Raw genomic sequence first — 18433 nt, forward strand, 5'->3', positions numbered from 1 at the left:
GTGGCAATTGTTTCTCCTGCAGATATTTTTCTATGGCAGGGCACAGCACTTCATTCACCCACTCCGAAAAAATAAGCCTAGTCACCCATGCTTTTTTATTAGACTTCCACATCACACACAAATGGGTTTTTTGCACATTATACAGTTTGAAAACCCTTGGATTTTCAGAATGATACACTAGCAAGGGTTTAATTTTCAAATCGCCACTCGCATTTCCACACAGCACAAGCGTAAACCTATCTTTCATAGGCTTGTGTCCAGGCAAGGATTTTTCCTCCTTGGTAATGTATGTCCTCTTAGGCATTCTTTTCCAAAACAGTCCTGTTTCGTCACAATTAAACACTTGTTGCGGTAGGTATCCCTCAGCCTCTGCAAACTCTTTAAATTCGTCAATAAATCGTCCAGCGGCTGGTTTGTCTGAGCTGGCTGCCTCCCCATGCCTTGTAACACTATGGATACCACTTCTCTTTCTAAATTTTTCAAACCAGCCCCTGCTTGCCTTAAACTCTTTCGTATCTGCATCGCTCGTTGCAGGGGTTTTCTTTAGAAGGTCTTCATGCAATACCCTTGCTTTCTCACAAATAATGGCCTCCGAAACAATATCACCCCTCAACTCCTTGTCGTGTATCCAAATTAATAACAACTTTTCCACTTCTTCAAGTATTTGTGGTCTTTGTGCCGTTAATGTTCTTACTCCTTTTGCCACTTTAGCACCCATAATCTTATTTTTCTTCTTAAGTATAGTGCATATTGTTGATGTGGCTTTGTTGTACTGCCTACAAAGTTCAACAACACGTGTACCGTTCTCATGCTTCCGAATGATCTCTTGTTTCTCCTCTATTGTCATCCTCACATGAGCTTTCTGGCCTTTATCCTTACCACTGGCTTTCTTGGGACCCATGGTGAGATATATAATAACAAATTGTATAGACAAATCACCAAAAATCCAACAAAACACTGAAAATCCGCGAGAAGAATTGATGTGGGGGTAGTCACCGAGCGCGAGACAATGGTAAACTGAGGGGCGGCGGGGCAGAGGGGCAACGATCGCCGAACCACCACGCGCTAGGTCGGCCTGTACGCGTATCAACAAACTCGCGTCCCGAAGTAACCCTCGCCTTCCGAGACAAATTTTTGGAGTAAATACTGCTCGTCTTCCGAAAACCTCGCATACAGGGACACTCGCATTCCGAGGTACCACTGTATATATACATGCAATTGACGATCACAAAATACTGATCATTTGTATGCGGAAAATCCACAAAAAATTGGAAAGAAACATAAACGTTTCGGCCGTTTTACAGCCGATGTCAACACCAGACATCAGTCTGGTGTTGACAACAGCTGTAAAACAGCCGAAACTTTCATCTTCTGTTCCAATATCTTTGTGGATTTTCCACATACATATACATACATACATACATATATATATGGGGGGAAGGAGGCCTTGGGTTTAATTGCAGCCATATTTCTATTGCACAATATGTGTATTTTATTTATAAGGTCAAAGGTGACAAATACTTGAAATGTTGGAGTACAAAAAAAAAATAATTATTGGAAATTCCTATAAAAGTAGCAATACAATTGTTAACTAACCTTGACTGTAGTAGTTTTTTGAGTTTGAGCATTGACTCTTTCCACTAGACTAATGAGATCATTTTCTGACAGCCTGCTACCGATCTGTCCTGAAGTTGCCATCTGAACAATAACAGATTCCATTTGTTTTCCTTTCTCTGGCTTTGCCACCATAATAGTATTTACTGTTGAAAAAAGTAAGATACTGCATTAATATGTATATAGAGGAGGCGGCATACTGTATTATCAAGCATCCATAGTAATTTAGGATTACAGTATTGCTTTAAAATATGATTGCCAAAAAATGTGAATGCAAGATTAAGCATTTTTGTAAAATTATAATTGTTAGTTTTCAAAATAATAAAATGAAGATACACTTAACTCCTATTTATTCTTCCTCCTGTTGGTTCTGGGGATCAACATCCCTAAGGCCCGGTTTCTGACCAGACAACCTTTTTTTTTTTAGGGATATTCTTGCATGGGCCCTAAGCCCAGAAACAAGCCACTAAGTGTTGCTTGTTTCTGTTTTACTTGGGTGGAGTATGTGAGTACTAGTACTTATAACTCGTATGGTCGCTTCAGTAAGATTTTGTCCCATGTGTTTAACAACTTCTTCTGATCTGTTGAATCTAAGTTGAAATCTTAATGGGTTTGTAACTGTGCACTGTGTTTGATAATGTTCCAGTGGTCTGTCGGGCATTTCTCCACAGTGCTGACATTTCCTCTCATCTTCCGGAACCTGTAAGCCTATTTCCCATTCACATGGGTATCCAAGCCTGATGCGATGTAAGTGTACTTCTGTTGTTCTACTGCTCCCTTTCATCAAACTAAATGGTTCGTAGTTGGTCGAATTCTTGTACCAACCCACAGATCCTGATGTTGCAACTGCTGTGTTGTGGTCACTGTACATCTTTTGCATTGCTCTGTTTCTAATTACTGTCTTAACCCTTACACTGCTCAGGGGTCCTTGGGACATTTACACCCCTGTGCGCAAGAAAAAAAAAAATTCAAAAATTTTTTTTCATCTTCTAAACATGTTAATTTGTGTCCCTGAGCACGGGAAAAATAAAAAAAAAATCGTAGGTGACATATTTTGGGCGCAATTGACGGAGGAAGTCTGGCAAAAAGTGGGCGTTGACAGAGTGGTTGTCAGACCCGGTCAGCGTCACCCGCGCTGACAGATGGGAGTTGCCACAAAGATATTATTACCTAATTGTTTCAATGTCTCCGATTGATTTTTTTTTAGTTTTTTGCAGTAATATTATTCAATAGTGTGTATTGTAATATATTTATATAATAAAAGTGGTGAATAATCGCTATACTCAAAAGTATGATGTGCATATTAGTGATTCAATTATTATGTTTATAAAACAATAAACAAATAGTTTTGCTGCTATTACACTCTATACACAAGTTATATATAAGTATCTGCATGTTTTGGTCACCATAACGAACCACTAAGTTGGTATTGAGAGTCGAAAAGCAACGAAGAGTTACCTCCACACACCAGCCAGCCACTCGCTGCCACTCCCTCAACACACGCACTAAACTTTCTCCCCCAACAATACCAGTTGTGGTGTTATTACACTATATACAGACGTTATATATAAGTATGTATATATTTTGTTCACCACAACTGTACAGCTAAGCTGATATAGTTAGTTCAGGCACTAAGAGTCGTCACTATACACAGATGGCGGCTGGCGGCTCCCTCACTCTTTCAAGGTCACACGCACTAAACTTTCTCCCCCAACAATACCTTTTGCAGTGTTATTACCCTATGTACACATATTATATATAAATATCTACATGTTTATGCACCGTAACTGTACACCTAAGCTTATAGTGCGCCCAAAGAGCATAGTGGCCACCCTCTAAACAGCTAGACAAATCGTGCAGACGACGTCACCTTCGTCACCCATATGGCTCCTCCCAGCATAATCCTTTTGCTGTTATTACACTAATACACACATTATATATAAGTATCTACATTTGTGTTCACCATAGAGAACCACTGACCTGGTATGGTGAATGCAAACAATAACAGCTAGCCACACAGTCAGTAAACGATGCTGTCTCCCTCCGTCTCTCAGCATCACTCCTCCCACAGCGCTAATTATTACAACAATCCTGCTATTATCACAACCCTGGTTATTTATATCACAGTCATGGGTCATCTGTAATACTGTCATCGCTAAATAATAACAATTATATATTTATTTTGACATTTTTCGGCAATGCTGTGGTCACAAGCTGAACAGCAATGCTGTTCGCTCATGCTGCGTGCGCCGGCCTTGGTTGCTCCAACAGTACTGTGCCTCTCACACCTGAGAATATTGCCCACGATTTTTTTTTAAATGGCATCTGTTTACAAGAGCCCTGAGGAAGCTACTGTGAACCCCGTGTAGCCGCGGGCCATTTGAATCAGGCCTGGCACCCTATGGCGTATATATACGCCATGCGCACCATGGGACATGTTACTCAGGGCGTATATATACGCCATGCGCAGTTTAAGGGTTAATCTGTGATAGACTCTGTGGTATGTAAATGTCTACATTTCCTCTCATAGTTGCAAGTTTTGCAGCTTCATCTGCAATGTCATTTCCTGTTATTCCCACATGACTTGGCACCCAGTTGACAAGTACCCGTTGGCCCTGTCGTTTGAGTGTTTGCATTAATGCTATGACATTTGTGATCAGATAGATGTTCCTGGTTGATGGTCTGGCCAACCGAGCTGTTGGATGCAGCTGCTTATAGTCTGACGAATGATTTACAGCCTGGTTGGTCAGCTATCCTTTAGAGGTGTTCATAAAGTTCTCTCTTGAACACCATGAGAGGTCAGCCAGTTGTGCTCTTTATATGTAGAAGGAGAGAGTTGAATAGTTTTGGGCCCTTGATGTTGATAAAAGTTCTGCCAGTTTGCCTATTGCACCTTTGCTTTTTAACAGGGTTATTTTGTACATTTTGCCATGCCTACTGGTTTCTTGTGGAGTTATTTGTGTGCCGATTTGGAACCAGTCCCTCTAATATGTTCCAAGTGTAAATTAAGTCTCTCTTGCCTGTGCTCTAAAGAACACAGGTTTAAAAATTTTAAACGGTCCCCAAAATAGTGATGTTTTATTGAGTGGATTTGGGCAGTAAAAGATCTTTGCACATTCTCTAGGTCAGAAATTTCTCCAGCTTTAAATGGGGCTATTATTGAGCAACAATATGCCACCTTACCCTACCTTACCTTACCTTGAGGTAAGGTAAAGTAGCATATTGGTAGGGTAGTACACTGGCGTCTCAGCACCCTAGACACACCAGTGTACCCTAGAGAGCAGTGGTGTCTGTATAATTGGTATGGCATCTTTCGTTCGTTTTCTTTGCAGTTGTTATAGCTGTTTTATTATGGTCTTTAATCATTAAAGTGCGCATCACGTCATATGACGTGTTGGACGTTGTTCCAGTCAACTGCGCATCACGTCATATGATGTGTTGGAGTACCACGCAAGATTTAAACGACCCGCGGATACACGGGGTTTACCACACCTTCATCAGGGCTCTTGTAAACAGACGCCATTTTTTAAAAAATCGTGGGCCAAACTCCCAGGTGTTATTGGCTTCAGTATTGAGTGAGCAACCAAGCCTGACGCAAGCAGCATGAGCTAACAGCACTGCTGTTCAGCTTTTGACCACAGCATCGCCTAAAAATGCTGAAATATATTTGTTCATGCTATTATGTAGCGATGATATTATTACAGAAGACCCCTGACTGTGATAAAACTGACCAGGGTTCTGATAATAGCAGGATTGTGGTGATATTTAGCGCTGTGCGCCATGGAGGGAGGAGTAATGCTGTGGGAGGGAAGGTGGTGGCGATGTCTTCTGACTGTGTGTGGCCAAGCTCTTCAATGTCCAAATTTCCACGCGAAAATTATACGGTGCTATAGATGAGAGGAGGTACAGCATAATAACTCTGGAAATTTTTTAGGGGCAAGCAGAAACCAAATAGAACATACATGTGAGAGAGGAAGAGGCAGACAAACATTGCAGGAGCACAAATGGGAAGGGAGAAATGTACAGGACTAGACTACAATTCGTCATCAGGCACACTTATACTACACTCCCCAACCCCACAGAAACTACTACACTCCACAGCACTAGTATCCCTACCAAAACTGAATGAACCATTGCCTAAACAGAACATCCTGGATCAGCGGAAGAACTACCCAAACCCACCCGATGTTATCTTAAAGTTATCTTGAGATGATTTCGGGGCTTAGTGTCCCCGCGGCCTGGTCCTCGATCAGGCCTCCACCCCCAGGAAGCAGCCCGTAGCAACTGTAACTCCCAGGTACCTATTTACTGCTAGGTAACAGGGGCATCAGGGTGAAAGAAACATTTTGCCCATTTGTCTCCACCTCCACAGGGGATCGAACCCGGAACCTCAGGACTACGAATACGAAGCGCTGTCCACCCAGCTGTCAGGCGCCCCGACTGACAGCGGGGACACACACAATAAGGAATATCATTTATATTTGCAAACATACAAGGCCAAAAGTTTGGCAGGATTTGTTGTTTCTTCCGGTGAATGAATCTATAATTACAAATGACCTTTAACTTCTGGTTTTTGTAAGATACAAAGGAGAAGATAACATTCTAGAAGGGATTTTTCCTTTGTAATGTCCTGTCAACTACCACTAATTTAGAAAATACAGTAATGTTAAGTACTGTTTGTTAAAAAACAAAAATCCAAGAAATGTGACCCCTGATTGGTTTAACCATTTCTCAATTCAAATTGTAAAGTTCATCCAGGATAGGGCTTTTAACTTGTGCATTTTCCATAAGATGTGTAAAGAGGTGGATCATATCACCATGACTTTCCATTTCGTTCTGATGCCCATTGCCTCTCTCGAGAAAAGATTCCACTACGGGTTATCAAGCTAAAAACTTGATACTTAAACTTTCCTACAGATGCGAGAAGTCAAAACTTTTAGTCCAACTTTAAGAGTAAAGCTGGTCTGGCTCGAAACTAATAAGGCTCTTCATTTTCCAACAATACAGATTTGAACACAAATTTTTAGGCATTTTAATGATTCAGATTAAAGCAAGGAACCACATGCATTTGTCCAACATAAAATCAAAACTCAAAGAGCTTACCTACAAAATAAAGCAGGATCTTGGTAGCAATTAAAGATATTCATGAAGTGACAAAAGTAGATTTTATAATAAAGTCACATGCTAGCAAAATGAAATCAATGGTTCACAATTTATACGATTTAAAGGTTACTGAAATTAATTCAGTGTATTTCTATTAGTTTTATAAAGTCTTTTAAAAGACTATACAGAACATGGAATATCAAAATAGAGAATTAAAATGACTACAAGAATACTGTGCTATATATTATGCACCAGCCTTTTGAGTCATCACCAGAAAGAGATTGTAAAGTACTGTATTTAGTGTCACAAAAAAGAAAACCCTAGGGAAACTAGTATAGAATTCTAATTGAACTGTGTATATTATGTAGAATTTAATGTGGTCTATTTAACTGCATAGAATGATGTCAAACATAATTGAAATCCAGCTTTAGAAATTTCAGAAGTAAGTAATTATCAAAAGAAGGCACCAAACCGGGAAGGCTATGTAGCACCATCAAATACGCAAAATAATCAGAGGGCGCTAAATATCACCAAGGATGCCAATACGAGAACAAAAACGCATAAGGCGAACGATATCAAAAGTATCCGAGTCACCAAGAATTCCATCGAGGGACAGGTGACCGCGAGGGGCGGTCGGAAAGCAAGACACACGCTCGTCCTGGAAGTCAGGACATTCAAGAAGGACATGCATGACCGTAAGAGGGACAATGCAACTAGGACAATAAGGAGCAGGGCGGCGCTCCATCAAGTGACCATGGGTTAAGCGAGTATGGCCAATACGCAACCTCGCCAGAGCTGTTTCCCACCGCCGGTTACGGTGGAAGGAGGACTGCCACGAGGAAACACAACATTTAAGAGTACGTAGCTTGTTACCAGTAACAGACAACCAAGAAGCCTGCCAACGGGTAAGGACTGAGGAATGGATAACCGGGTAAAAGTCGGAATACGGAATGCCCTTACGAGAGATGGGACAAGAGCGGACAGCTTCCTTGGCGGCAGCATCCACACGCTCATTTAAAGACACACCAATATGGCTGGGAACCCAACAAAACTCAACCGACTTAAATTTACTGTGAACGAGAAACAGCCAGAAATTTCAGAAAACTCATCTTCATCCCTTAGTTATTTTAACACTAGGTAAAGATAAATTCAACACAAATACTGTATACATACATCTTGCTCTTGCTTGCTGATCCAAAACCTGGTTTAGAAGACCATTGATTGCCTGCTGCTGCTGCTGAATCATCTCTTGCTTCTGCTGTTGGCCCTGCAATGCAAGTTACTAGATTTAACAAATACAGAGGAACCTTGGTTAACGAATTTAATCCGTTCCAGCAACCAAGCTCTTCACGTGAAACATTCATCTTGCGAAACAAATTTCCCTATTTAAAATAATGGAAATACATTTAATCCATTCCACCCCGAAAAACATCAATATGAAATTGATGTTTTTGAAATCCAATATGAAAATATTGGATTGAAATCCAATATGAAATCCAGAGCCTGCAGGATTCAAGTAAGGGCAGAATTTCTGGTTGCAATTCTTTTAACCATGTCATAGCTCAGTCAATTAAGGCAGCGTCTGGATCCTCTCGGACGTAGGTTCGAACCCTCGTCACAGCCCTTGTGGATTTGTTCATTTGATGCATCACACTATTGTGATTTCTGTATGTAAAGGCAGTTCCACTGCTATGCAGGGGATTCATGTGACAAATAAATGTCAATGTGTGAACCATCGCTATACTCAAAAGTATTGTGAGCATATTAGTGATTCAATTATTATGTTCATAAAACAATAAACATAGTTTTGGGGTATTACACAATATACACAGGTTATATATAAGTATCTGCATGTTTTGTTCATCATAACAAACCACTAAGTTGGTACTGTATTGCGAGTCAAAAAGTAATGAGGAGTGGCTGCCACACCAGCCAGCCAGCCACCACTCCTCCCTCAACAACACCTCACTCATCAACATCCTCCTCCCATCATACTGTTTTTGCTTTTATTCACTATATACAGACGTTATATATAAGTATCTATATGTTTTGTTCACCATAACTGCAACTAAGCAGGTATGGCGAGTTCAGACCAACACAGGTCGCCACACACAGCTGATGCTCCCTCCCTCCCTCACTGATTCAAGGCCAGACGCAATAATATTCCTTCTCCAAATATACTGTTTGTGGTGTTATTACACTATATAAACACGTTTATATATATATTTTATTATTAGTATATTTTGGTAGCAGTCTCAAGTAGACATATATTATTAAATATGACCGAAAAAGTAAGATTAATAATTCTAACACGAATTTTCTCGATCTTTCTTATGTTTCCTTTTCCACTGTTGATGGTAATTGAAAAAATTCTCCAAAATTCATTTTATTTCTAGTCTGACGCGACACTCGAACGCGTTTCGTAATAACTTATTACATTTTCAAAGACTTTTAGTTTACACACACACACAACTATTACCTGCAAACACTAAACAGAGTTCTTACTTATGCTATGATTTAAACAGCTTTCATTTTTCATTTTATACCCGCATTTTGGGTGAGGTGATATGTTACAACAGTTTTGGATGAGGTGAACAAAACTTTCAACACAGGATAGAACACGAAACAATGGGTATTGGAGGTAAGAATGGAAGTAATTGCAGAGGGCCTATTGGCCCATATTTCTTGATTGCTTCTATATTGGAGCGGAGTCTTGAAGTGGGTAGAATATAGTTGTGCATTAATTGGCTGTTGATTGCTGGTGTTGACTTCTTGATGTGTCAAGAAGTCGCAGATGTCAAGCCGCCTGCTATCGCTGTATCTATCGATGATTTCTGTGTTGTTTGCTAAGATTTCTCTGGTGATGGTTTGGTTGTGGGAAGAGATTATATGTTCCTTAATGGAGCCCTGTTGCTTATGTATCGTTAATCGCCTGGAAAGAGTTGTTGTTGTCTTGCCTATATGCTGAGTTTTTTGAGGCTTACAGTCCCCAAGAGCTTTGAAGGCATAGACGACGTTGGTCTCTTTTTAAAGCGTTCTGCTTTGTGTCTGGAGAGTTTCTCATGAGTAGGCTGGCCGTTTTTTTGGCTTTATAGTAAATTGTTAGTTGTATCTTCTGATTTTGTCTGTAGGGATAACGTTTCTATTAACAATATCTTTCAGGACCCTTTCCTCCGTTTTATGAGCTGTGGAAAAGAAGTTCCTGTAAAATCGTCTAATAGGGGGTATAGGTGTTGTGTTAGTTGTCTCTTCAGAGGTTGCATGGCGTTTCATTTTCCTTCTTATGATGTCTTCAATGAAACCATTGGAGAAGCATGGCGACCTGTCACCATACAGAAGCACCATACTGTCCCCCGAGCTCAAAGCGGCAGCTAAGAGCCTTCGTGAGAACAAGGAAATAGTTGTCAGGAGAGGTGACAAGTCGCCAATATACGTCATTCTTAAAAAAAGACGAATATCTGGCGAAAATGAACCTCATACTCTCTGACCAAACTAAATTCCAAAGGGAAACGAAGGAACACTACAGCCAAATTGAAAGCAAAGGTCAACAAATTGATCGAAACTGTGAAAGCCAAGAAATCCAGACTCCACCTGCCAAAGATTATTGGGGAATATAAACCTGGATACGCGTATGGAAATGTCAAGACACATAAGCCTGGAAACCCACTTCGGCCAATCATCAGCCAGATACCCACACCCACGTACAGACTGGCGAAACGACTCAACGGCTTGCTGACTCCTTATGTCCCTTGCGCCTTCAGCCTAAAGTCTCCAAAGGAATTTGTTGACTTACTGCAGGGAACACGGGGCCACAGGGATAAGAACCTTGTTGGACGTAGAATCACTGTTTACCAACGTACCTGTGGATGAAACAATCGGGATGATAGCGGACAGAGTGCTGAATTACATCATTATGGAATCAGAGATCACTCCCTGCAATACCTTCAGTCCTACCTTACTGACAGGCTCCAGTATGTTTCTGTGAATAATTCCATTTCTCCAACACTACCTATAAACATTGGTATTCCACAGGGCAGCATACTTGGCCCTCTCCTCTTTCTCATCTACATTAATGACCTTCCAAATGCCTCTCAACATCTCAAACCAATCGTATTTGCTGATGACACAACTTTCATTTTCTCCAGTCCTGACCCTCTTGCTCTAAATGTCACTGTAAATACTGAACTAAATAAAGTCCATCTTTGGCTAACTGCTAACAAACTCACCCCTAACATTGACAAAACTTTCTATATTTTGTTTGGTAATAAATCCTCAAATGAAATTAATCTAAGAATAAACAATAAACAAATCAGTAGTAAAGTTGATGGTAAATTCCTTGGTGTCCTAATCGATAACAAGTTGAATTTCCAGGGACACATTCTAAATACAGTATAGCAAAAAATGTTTTTAAAACTGTTGGCATTCTTTCCAAGATCAGATATGTACCTCGCCCTGCCCTAGTGACGCTCTATTACTCTCTCATCTATCCTTATCTCAACTATGGTATTTGTGCTTGGGGTTCTACTACCCAAAATCAGTTACGTCCTCTAATTACCCAACACAAAGCTGCTATTAGAACAATATCTAACTCTGGCCCCAGACATCACTTGGTACCCTTACTCAAATCTCTGAATATGTTAGATATTAAGTCACTGCACATCCTCTCTTGTGTACTCTATATAATTAAAACTCTGAATTGTAATGTTAATCCTGACCTTAAAAGCTTCCTAGAAGGTTGTAACAGAACTCATGGGCACCACACCACAAACAAAGACCTATTTGATATTCAAGAGTACGACTTAATCAAACTAGGAATGCTCTACAAATCAAGGGACCCAGAATGTGAAATGACCTTCCCAATCATGTCAAAGGTTGTACCTCTCTCAACCGGTTTAAGATGAAAACTAAGTACTACCTAATTAACTCCATGTAACCTACCTTACTTCTAAATGTCAATCCACCTTGAGGTTACCTTGAGGTGCTTCCGGGGCTTAGTGTCCCCGCGGCCCGGTCGTCGACCAGGCCTCCTGGTTGCTGGACTGATCAACCAGGCTGTTAGACGCGGCTGCTCGCAGCCTGACGTATGAATGTCTTGTGTCCATGTCTTACTATTTTTTTAAACAAAGCTGTTTGTTGACTAACTTGTATATTGGCTATTTTCTATCATGTTCCCCCCTTTTTTTTTTATCTTTTTTTTTCTTTCAACGCAATTTATACTTTAAGCTCAATTACTATTAAGTTTTAGTCTAAGTGTTTTTTATCCCCACCTCACCTTGCCTGAAACACTATGCGTATTAGTGGCTTTAGGTATTGCATGTAAGACCTCTATCTATAAATCAACAATGTTTGTACTGTAATTCTACATCTATGTATGTACTATCCCTAAATAAATTATTATTATTAGTAGTAGTATATAATCAAATTGTTTAATAAAATATTGTTTAATAATTGTTTAATAAATTTAATATTTAATTGTTTAATAAAATAATTGTTTAATAAAATAATTGTTTAATAAAATAATTGTTTAATAAAATAAAATTATTTAATAAAATTATTTAATAAAATATTTAATAAAATATTTAATAAAATATTTAATAAAATATTTAATAAAATATTTAATAAAATATTTAATAAAATATTTAATAAAATATTTAATAAAATATTTAATAAAATATTTAATAAAATATTTAATAAAATATTTAATAAAATATTTAATAAAATATTTAATAAAATATTTGTATTTATATTTGTATTTTGTTGTGTTGTATTCCCAGCAATGGCTCTATAGTTATGAGGACATATGTTTGATAGTTTTTTGGAATGAGAACAAGTGCAAATATGTTTACTACAGATTGTAATACACAATGAAAGGGCCAAAGGGGTTAACAACGCTGCAAACCAGACCCGATAGGGCTGATTTCATTGAAATCTTTAAAATACCGAACAATTTGGAGGATATTGATCCAGACTTTTACTTTAAAATGGTCAGATGTAACACAGACAAAGAGCATTGGCTTCAAGCTTAACAAGTCACAATGTAGGATAATAAAAACAGGAGATTCTTTTTTACCTATAGTTATAAACCAAAGAAACTAACTACCCGCCAAAGATGTAAATACCAAAACGTTGCTGCAGGTTTTATGATTTTCAGGTTTAAGTACAAATCATACCAATACTTTTTGGAATATACCTCTCTTATTACATAAGTAGAACAATAAATATAAGCTACAGGATGAGAAATAAAAATTATAAGAAAAACAAATCCTATTTTGCCCAAAACATTGTGTATTAGTGGTTTTGCGAGAATGTAAAAATACCAATGAACAAATCCACAAGGGCCATGATGAGGGTTTGAATCTACATCCGGGATGACCCCAGACGTGCCTTAGTCGACTGTGCCACGATATGGTCAAAAGAATTGCAACAGGGAGTGCTCTGCCCTCACATGGGTCCAGCAGCCTCTCCGAGATACAGGGGTTTTATACAATTCCCTCATGCACCCGGGCTCTGTCAACCAGATGTTCTACCTCTTTGCCCTTACTTTAATACACACAGAAATCACAACAGTTGTGATTTCTGCCAATTTTTTTAACCATGTCGTGGCACCGTCGACTAGGCACGTCTGGGACCCTCATCACGGCCCTGGTGGATTTGTTCATTTGATGTATCACGCTATTGTGATTTGTGTGTAAAAATACCAACCTTATGTAATTTCCCATACCCGTTGTACCTTCTTGTAAATAAATATTATTATTGTCATAATTGGCAGTTATCCAAGCCAAGGACGAAAATATTAAATTATGACTATTTTGCTTTAAATTCTTCATGAACTTACCTGCATACCTTGCAGTTCCTGCATCCTCTTGTTGCGGATGGCCTGCAGCTCATCATCACTCATTATGATATGTGTGTGTGTGTGTGTAAGGAAGACTCCAGACAACCACGACAGTGATGCACAACTCTTAACTGTTGGATTGGTCGCTTACGCTCCGACCACGGACACCTCTGCTGGCTCGGCAGGTTTGGTGTTGGTCTCTCGACCACTTGATGGCTAGTAAAGCCACCATAATGTTATACCGTCTAACCAGAAAGTATATTTTAGTCCTGAACGAACATAGTCCAGGACTAAAATATACTCTCAGTGTACTGTGACAACTACATTAGAAATATTTCTAACTACATTACATACCAGAATATTGTGATAGAGGGTAGAGAGAATGTTAAGAAATTAGAAAAAATGGGTATAAAGTAAGATTCATGTGAATCCCTTCACATGTGGGAATACTGTTAAGTGTGGTAGTTGATGAGATAGCGAAGAGAGCCACGGGAAAAAACTCTTGTTGATGTTGTATGTCAGATAACCTTGAAACGAATTATAACAAGAATCAAGATGACCCAAGAGGGTGAAGAAATGGTTAGGAGAATGGCAATGGTGGACAGAAGTAACACACTTAAGAATTATTCAATAATAAATACAAATTCGTCCTTCACCTATGGTAGAGGAAAGTCTACTTGGAAGGATTCAATTTACATGAGATTAAGATTAGGATACAAATATATCTGGCAATACGGTGTTGATGTCAGTGAAAAAGATGAGGAGTGTAAATTATGAAGTATGCCGCACGCCCACACCTTAGAACATTATGTATTAGAGTGTCAACTTATTGATAACTATAGAAATAAGGAAATAAGTAGTGTACCACATCAAATTGTTTGGATGTGTGATAATGGTATGATAGACAGCTAGTATACTTAGGAGCTACAAGAATTTTGCCCCAAAAGTGTAACACTTATACGCTATGCTTACTATAGTAACCTACAATGTTAAATGGGATTCTTATATTGTGTATTTGTACTCACTGAATTTGTGCACCCCTTGAGGGACTTGAAGTAGAGGGAAGGGGGGGGGGGGTAGAAATAGCCTATTAAGCTACTATATCCCTTTGAGATGTATTTTTCTTGTCTCAATAAACATACTTGAATTTGAACTACATTGCAAATAATGTAGCAGCCACTTGAACGTTCTAGAAGTTCCATACAATACAATAAAAAAAAAAAAATTCTAAAGAATGTGTCTCAACTCTTTATGACATAACTGTAACATGCTCGTGTCTGAAGCTAGACACAAATACAACAAAATTATTAATGATGGTAACAGAGTCCATTTCATGTGGTCTCCATCCCATGTTGACCTCCGAATGCATGATAGAGATGATGAGTTAGCTAAAGAATCTGCCTTTAAAGGAGACGTTGAGTGTAACCTTGGATTGTCAATGAGCAATCTGTGAGCAGCAGTACACCGAGAACTTCAACAAGATCTTGTAGATCTGAGGCAAAGTGAAATCGACACCAGTAATTCCATCTATTATCATACTATCATGCAAGAGGAGCCACACATCTATGGTTCATCCAATAAAATCAGCAGACGTCATGATGTTACTACTTATCGGCTTAGACTCGGTTACAAGTATCTCTGGGAATTCTCATTATCTGCCGATGTAGATAATGAGAATTATCTGACCAAATGTAAACTGTGTCAACAAAATTATTCGCACATCCTCCGTCACTATGTGATGGAGTGCGAAAAGATACGTGAATTCAGAGACAATTATTCTATAACGAATGTTCCAACGATGTGTAAATATTTCATTCAAAATTATCTGCTACCAGAAATTTTAGCCAAATATCCCCAGTTTGCTAACTGCAGGTAGTAACTAAGTGATTGTAACCTACTCACCGCTGCCCACTGGATGGGGGGCGGTGTGCAGGACAAACATGTCAATTGTGACACTAGCTCTCCTCATATAAGCTATTTACAGTCTCCGTGGTGTAGTGGTAAGACACTCGCCTGGCGTTCCGCGAGCGCTATGTCATGGGTTCGTATCCTGGCCGGGGAGGATTTACTGGGCGCAATTCCTTAACTGTAGCCTCTGTTTAACGCAACAGTAAAATGTGTACTTGGATGAAAAAACGATTCTTCGCGGCAGGGGATCGTATTCCAGGGACCTGCCCGAAACGCTACGCGTACTAGTGGCTGTACATGAATGTAACAACTCTTGTATATATCTCAAAAAAAAAAAAAAAAAAAAATATATGTCAGCTGCTCGATTTAGAAACTGTAATGTAGTTGTGATCGATCTCGAACCCAATGATGATGTGACGACTTATACTGAATTTTGTAACTAGCTCATCAAGAATGTAACTTGCTTAGCTAAATGAATTGTGGGGTTCAGCCTCTGAGCCCATTATGTGCCTCTGTAACCCTTTCCACTACCGCCCACAAGATGGGTATGGGGTGCACAATAAATGAACTAAACTAACAGCATTGTTTAAAATAGCAGACATGAGTTGACATTTAGGGGAAGGTAGGTTACATGGAGTTAATTAGGCAGTGCTTAGTTTTTATCTTAAACTGATTGGGAGAGGTATACAGTCTTTAACATGACTGGGAAGGTCATTCCACATTCTGGGTCCCTTGATTTGTAGAGCATTTCTAGTTTGATTAAGTCGTACTCTTGGAATATCAAATAGGTATTTGTTTGTGGTGTGGTGTTCATGGGTTCTGTTACAACCTTCTAGGAAGCTTTTAATTAAGGTCAGGATTGACGTTACAGTTCAGGGTTTATATATATATATATATATAATACACATGAGAGGATGTGCAGTGACTTAATATGTTAACATATTCAGAGATTTGAGTAGGGGGTACCGAGTGATGTCTGGGGCCAGAGTTGGATATTGTCCTAATAGCAGCTTCGTGTTGAGTAATTAGAGGACGTAAATGATTTTGGGTAGTAGAACCCCAAGCACAAATACCATAGTTGAGATAAGGATAGATGAGGGAGTAATAGAGCGTCACCAGGGCAGGGCGAGGTACATAATATCTGATCTTAGAAAGAATGCCAACAGTTTATGAAACTTTTTTTGATATATTTAGAATGTGTTCCTGGAAATTCAGCGTGTGGTCAATGAGAACGCTAAGGAATTTACCATCTACTTTGTTACAAATTTGGGTATTGTTTATCCTGAGATTTAAATGATTTGAGGATTTATTGCCAAACAAAATATAGAAAGTTTTGTCAATGTTGAGGGTGAGTTTGTTGGCAGTTTGCCAAAAATGGACTTTATTTAGCTCAGTATTCAATGTGACATTTAGAGCGAGGGGGGGTCAGGACTGGAGTAGATGAAGGTTGTGTCGTCAGCAAATAGAATTGGTTTGAGGTGTTGGGAGGCATTTGGAAGGTCATTAATGTAGATGAGAAAGAGGAGAGGGCCAAGTATGCTGCCCTGAGGAACACCAATGTTTATGGGTAGGGTGGGAGAAATGGAATTATTCACAGAAACATATTGGAGCCTGTCAGTAAGGTTTACTTAGATTTATTGGCTTACTTAGCTAAATGAATTGTGAGGTTCAGTCCCTGAGCCCATTATATATGTGCCTCTGTAACTCTTTCCAAGGTTCCAAGAGGTTGTCATACCCAGGGGGTACTATACTACTTGTGTAAAGAAGCAATTGTATGTTTATCTCTCAGAATGTTCGGCAATATGTTTATTGTTTGTAATGTGTGCCTATATTTGTATGAACACATTGTACTGAACGGGGCGAGAATAGCTTGAGCTACCTCATCCCTTTGTGTGTATTTAACCTCAATAAACTTATTTCAATTTCAATTTCAATTAGCCAGGGAGTGGTAATGGGGGACGAGCTCCCATTACCTATAAAAAGCTCCCGTGCGGCGTGCGTCTCAAATAGCCTCTGACAACTAAGTCCAACTCCTGGCCTGCATGGGTGGCTTAGTTTGTAAGTCCGGCGGAACTGCTTTTACTGACAGAAGGGGCGAGGGCGTGCCTCTGGCGCCTTAAAACCAGCTGCTGCAGGCAGATGGGACTCGATAGCCTGAGAAGGCAGCTCATTTAAGGGAAGGAAACCTCTAATTTCAAACTTCCGCTATCTTGCGGCCATACTCCTCTTTTGGGAAAGGCTTCAGGAGTCAACCTCGAGGAAAAATCCAGAGTTGGAACCCTAAGGCAGTTCGTTGTTGACTTCGACCTCGATCTGGCAGCTCCTGCGACGGTGCTGGAACTATGTGTATTGGCACAACCTGTTCTCGCACTTTCGTACAGTCAATATTGACTTATTAAATAAGTGCATATGTGACATACTAATTTATTGTGAATATTTTAGTTTACCTTGAAAAGCTTCATAGAAAACACCGACTTTACCTAACCTTCTTAGTATGTTAAGATAAGCATCTTATTGCTTCTTAATTACAATTATTACTTAACCTATTATATTGGCGTCGCCTTTCCATTGGATAATTTCAGCAACGTGGAGAGGGGAAACCTGCTCCATGGGTAACAGCTTCTCCTCCATACTGACCTACTCAGGCTTTGCGCCCTGGAAACCATAGTCATAAACCATAGCAATTCCATAGTCTCCCGAGGCTGAAGTATGCCTACTAACTCTTTCTACTACCGCCCACGAGATGGATATGGGGTGCATAATAAATGAACTAAACTAATCCCTGACATATATTGACACCGTAATATACAACTGGTAATATAATTTTTGAAAGCAAACATTAAATTACTTATTAGAAAGCAAATATTGGAGGTCAGGTTGGATTTGTAGCATACTATTCCTCTAAGGATTACCGTAAATAAAGTGGATTGGATAAGAATATTACATGTGCGCAGAGAAGCTGCGCGTCAGGTT

The 18433-nt window shown here is 39.4% G+C and overlaps 1 protein-coding gene across 1 annotated transcript in view; it reads right to left on the bottom strand.

Annotated features, from left to right (window-relative positions):
- The window catches only part of LOC138364250 (programmed cell death protein 5-like), an 18854-nt gene extending 5087 nt beyond the window's left edge, over nucleotides 1-13767 (bottom strand). Inside the window, exons 1-3 of the mRNA XM_069323625.1 lie at nucleotides 13553-13767; nucleotides 7891-7984; nucleotides 1597-1760 (exon numbers count right to left, since the gene is read on the bottom strand). Coding sequence (XP_069179726.1) covers nucleotides 1597-1760; nucleotides 7891-7984; nucleotides 13553-13615 — 321 coding nt within the window. The 5' untranslated portion in view covers nucleotides 13616-13767. The remainder of the gene's footprint in view (nucleotides 1-1596; nucleotides 1761-7890; nucleotides 7985-13552) is intronic.
- Between the last annotated feature and the right edge of the window lie 4666 nt (nucleotides 13768-18433).

The sequence above is a fragment of the Procambarus clarkii genome, chromosome 13 (assembly GCF_040958095.1).
Source record: "Procambarus clarkii isolate CNS0578487 chromosome 13, FALCON_Pclarkii_2.0, whole genome shotgun sequence".
NCBI lineage: Eukaryota > Metazoa > Arthropoda > Malacostraca > Decapoda > Cambaridae > Procambarus > Procambarus clarkii.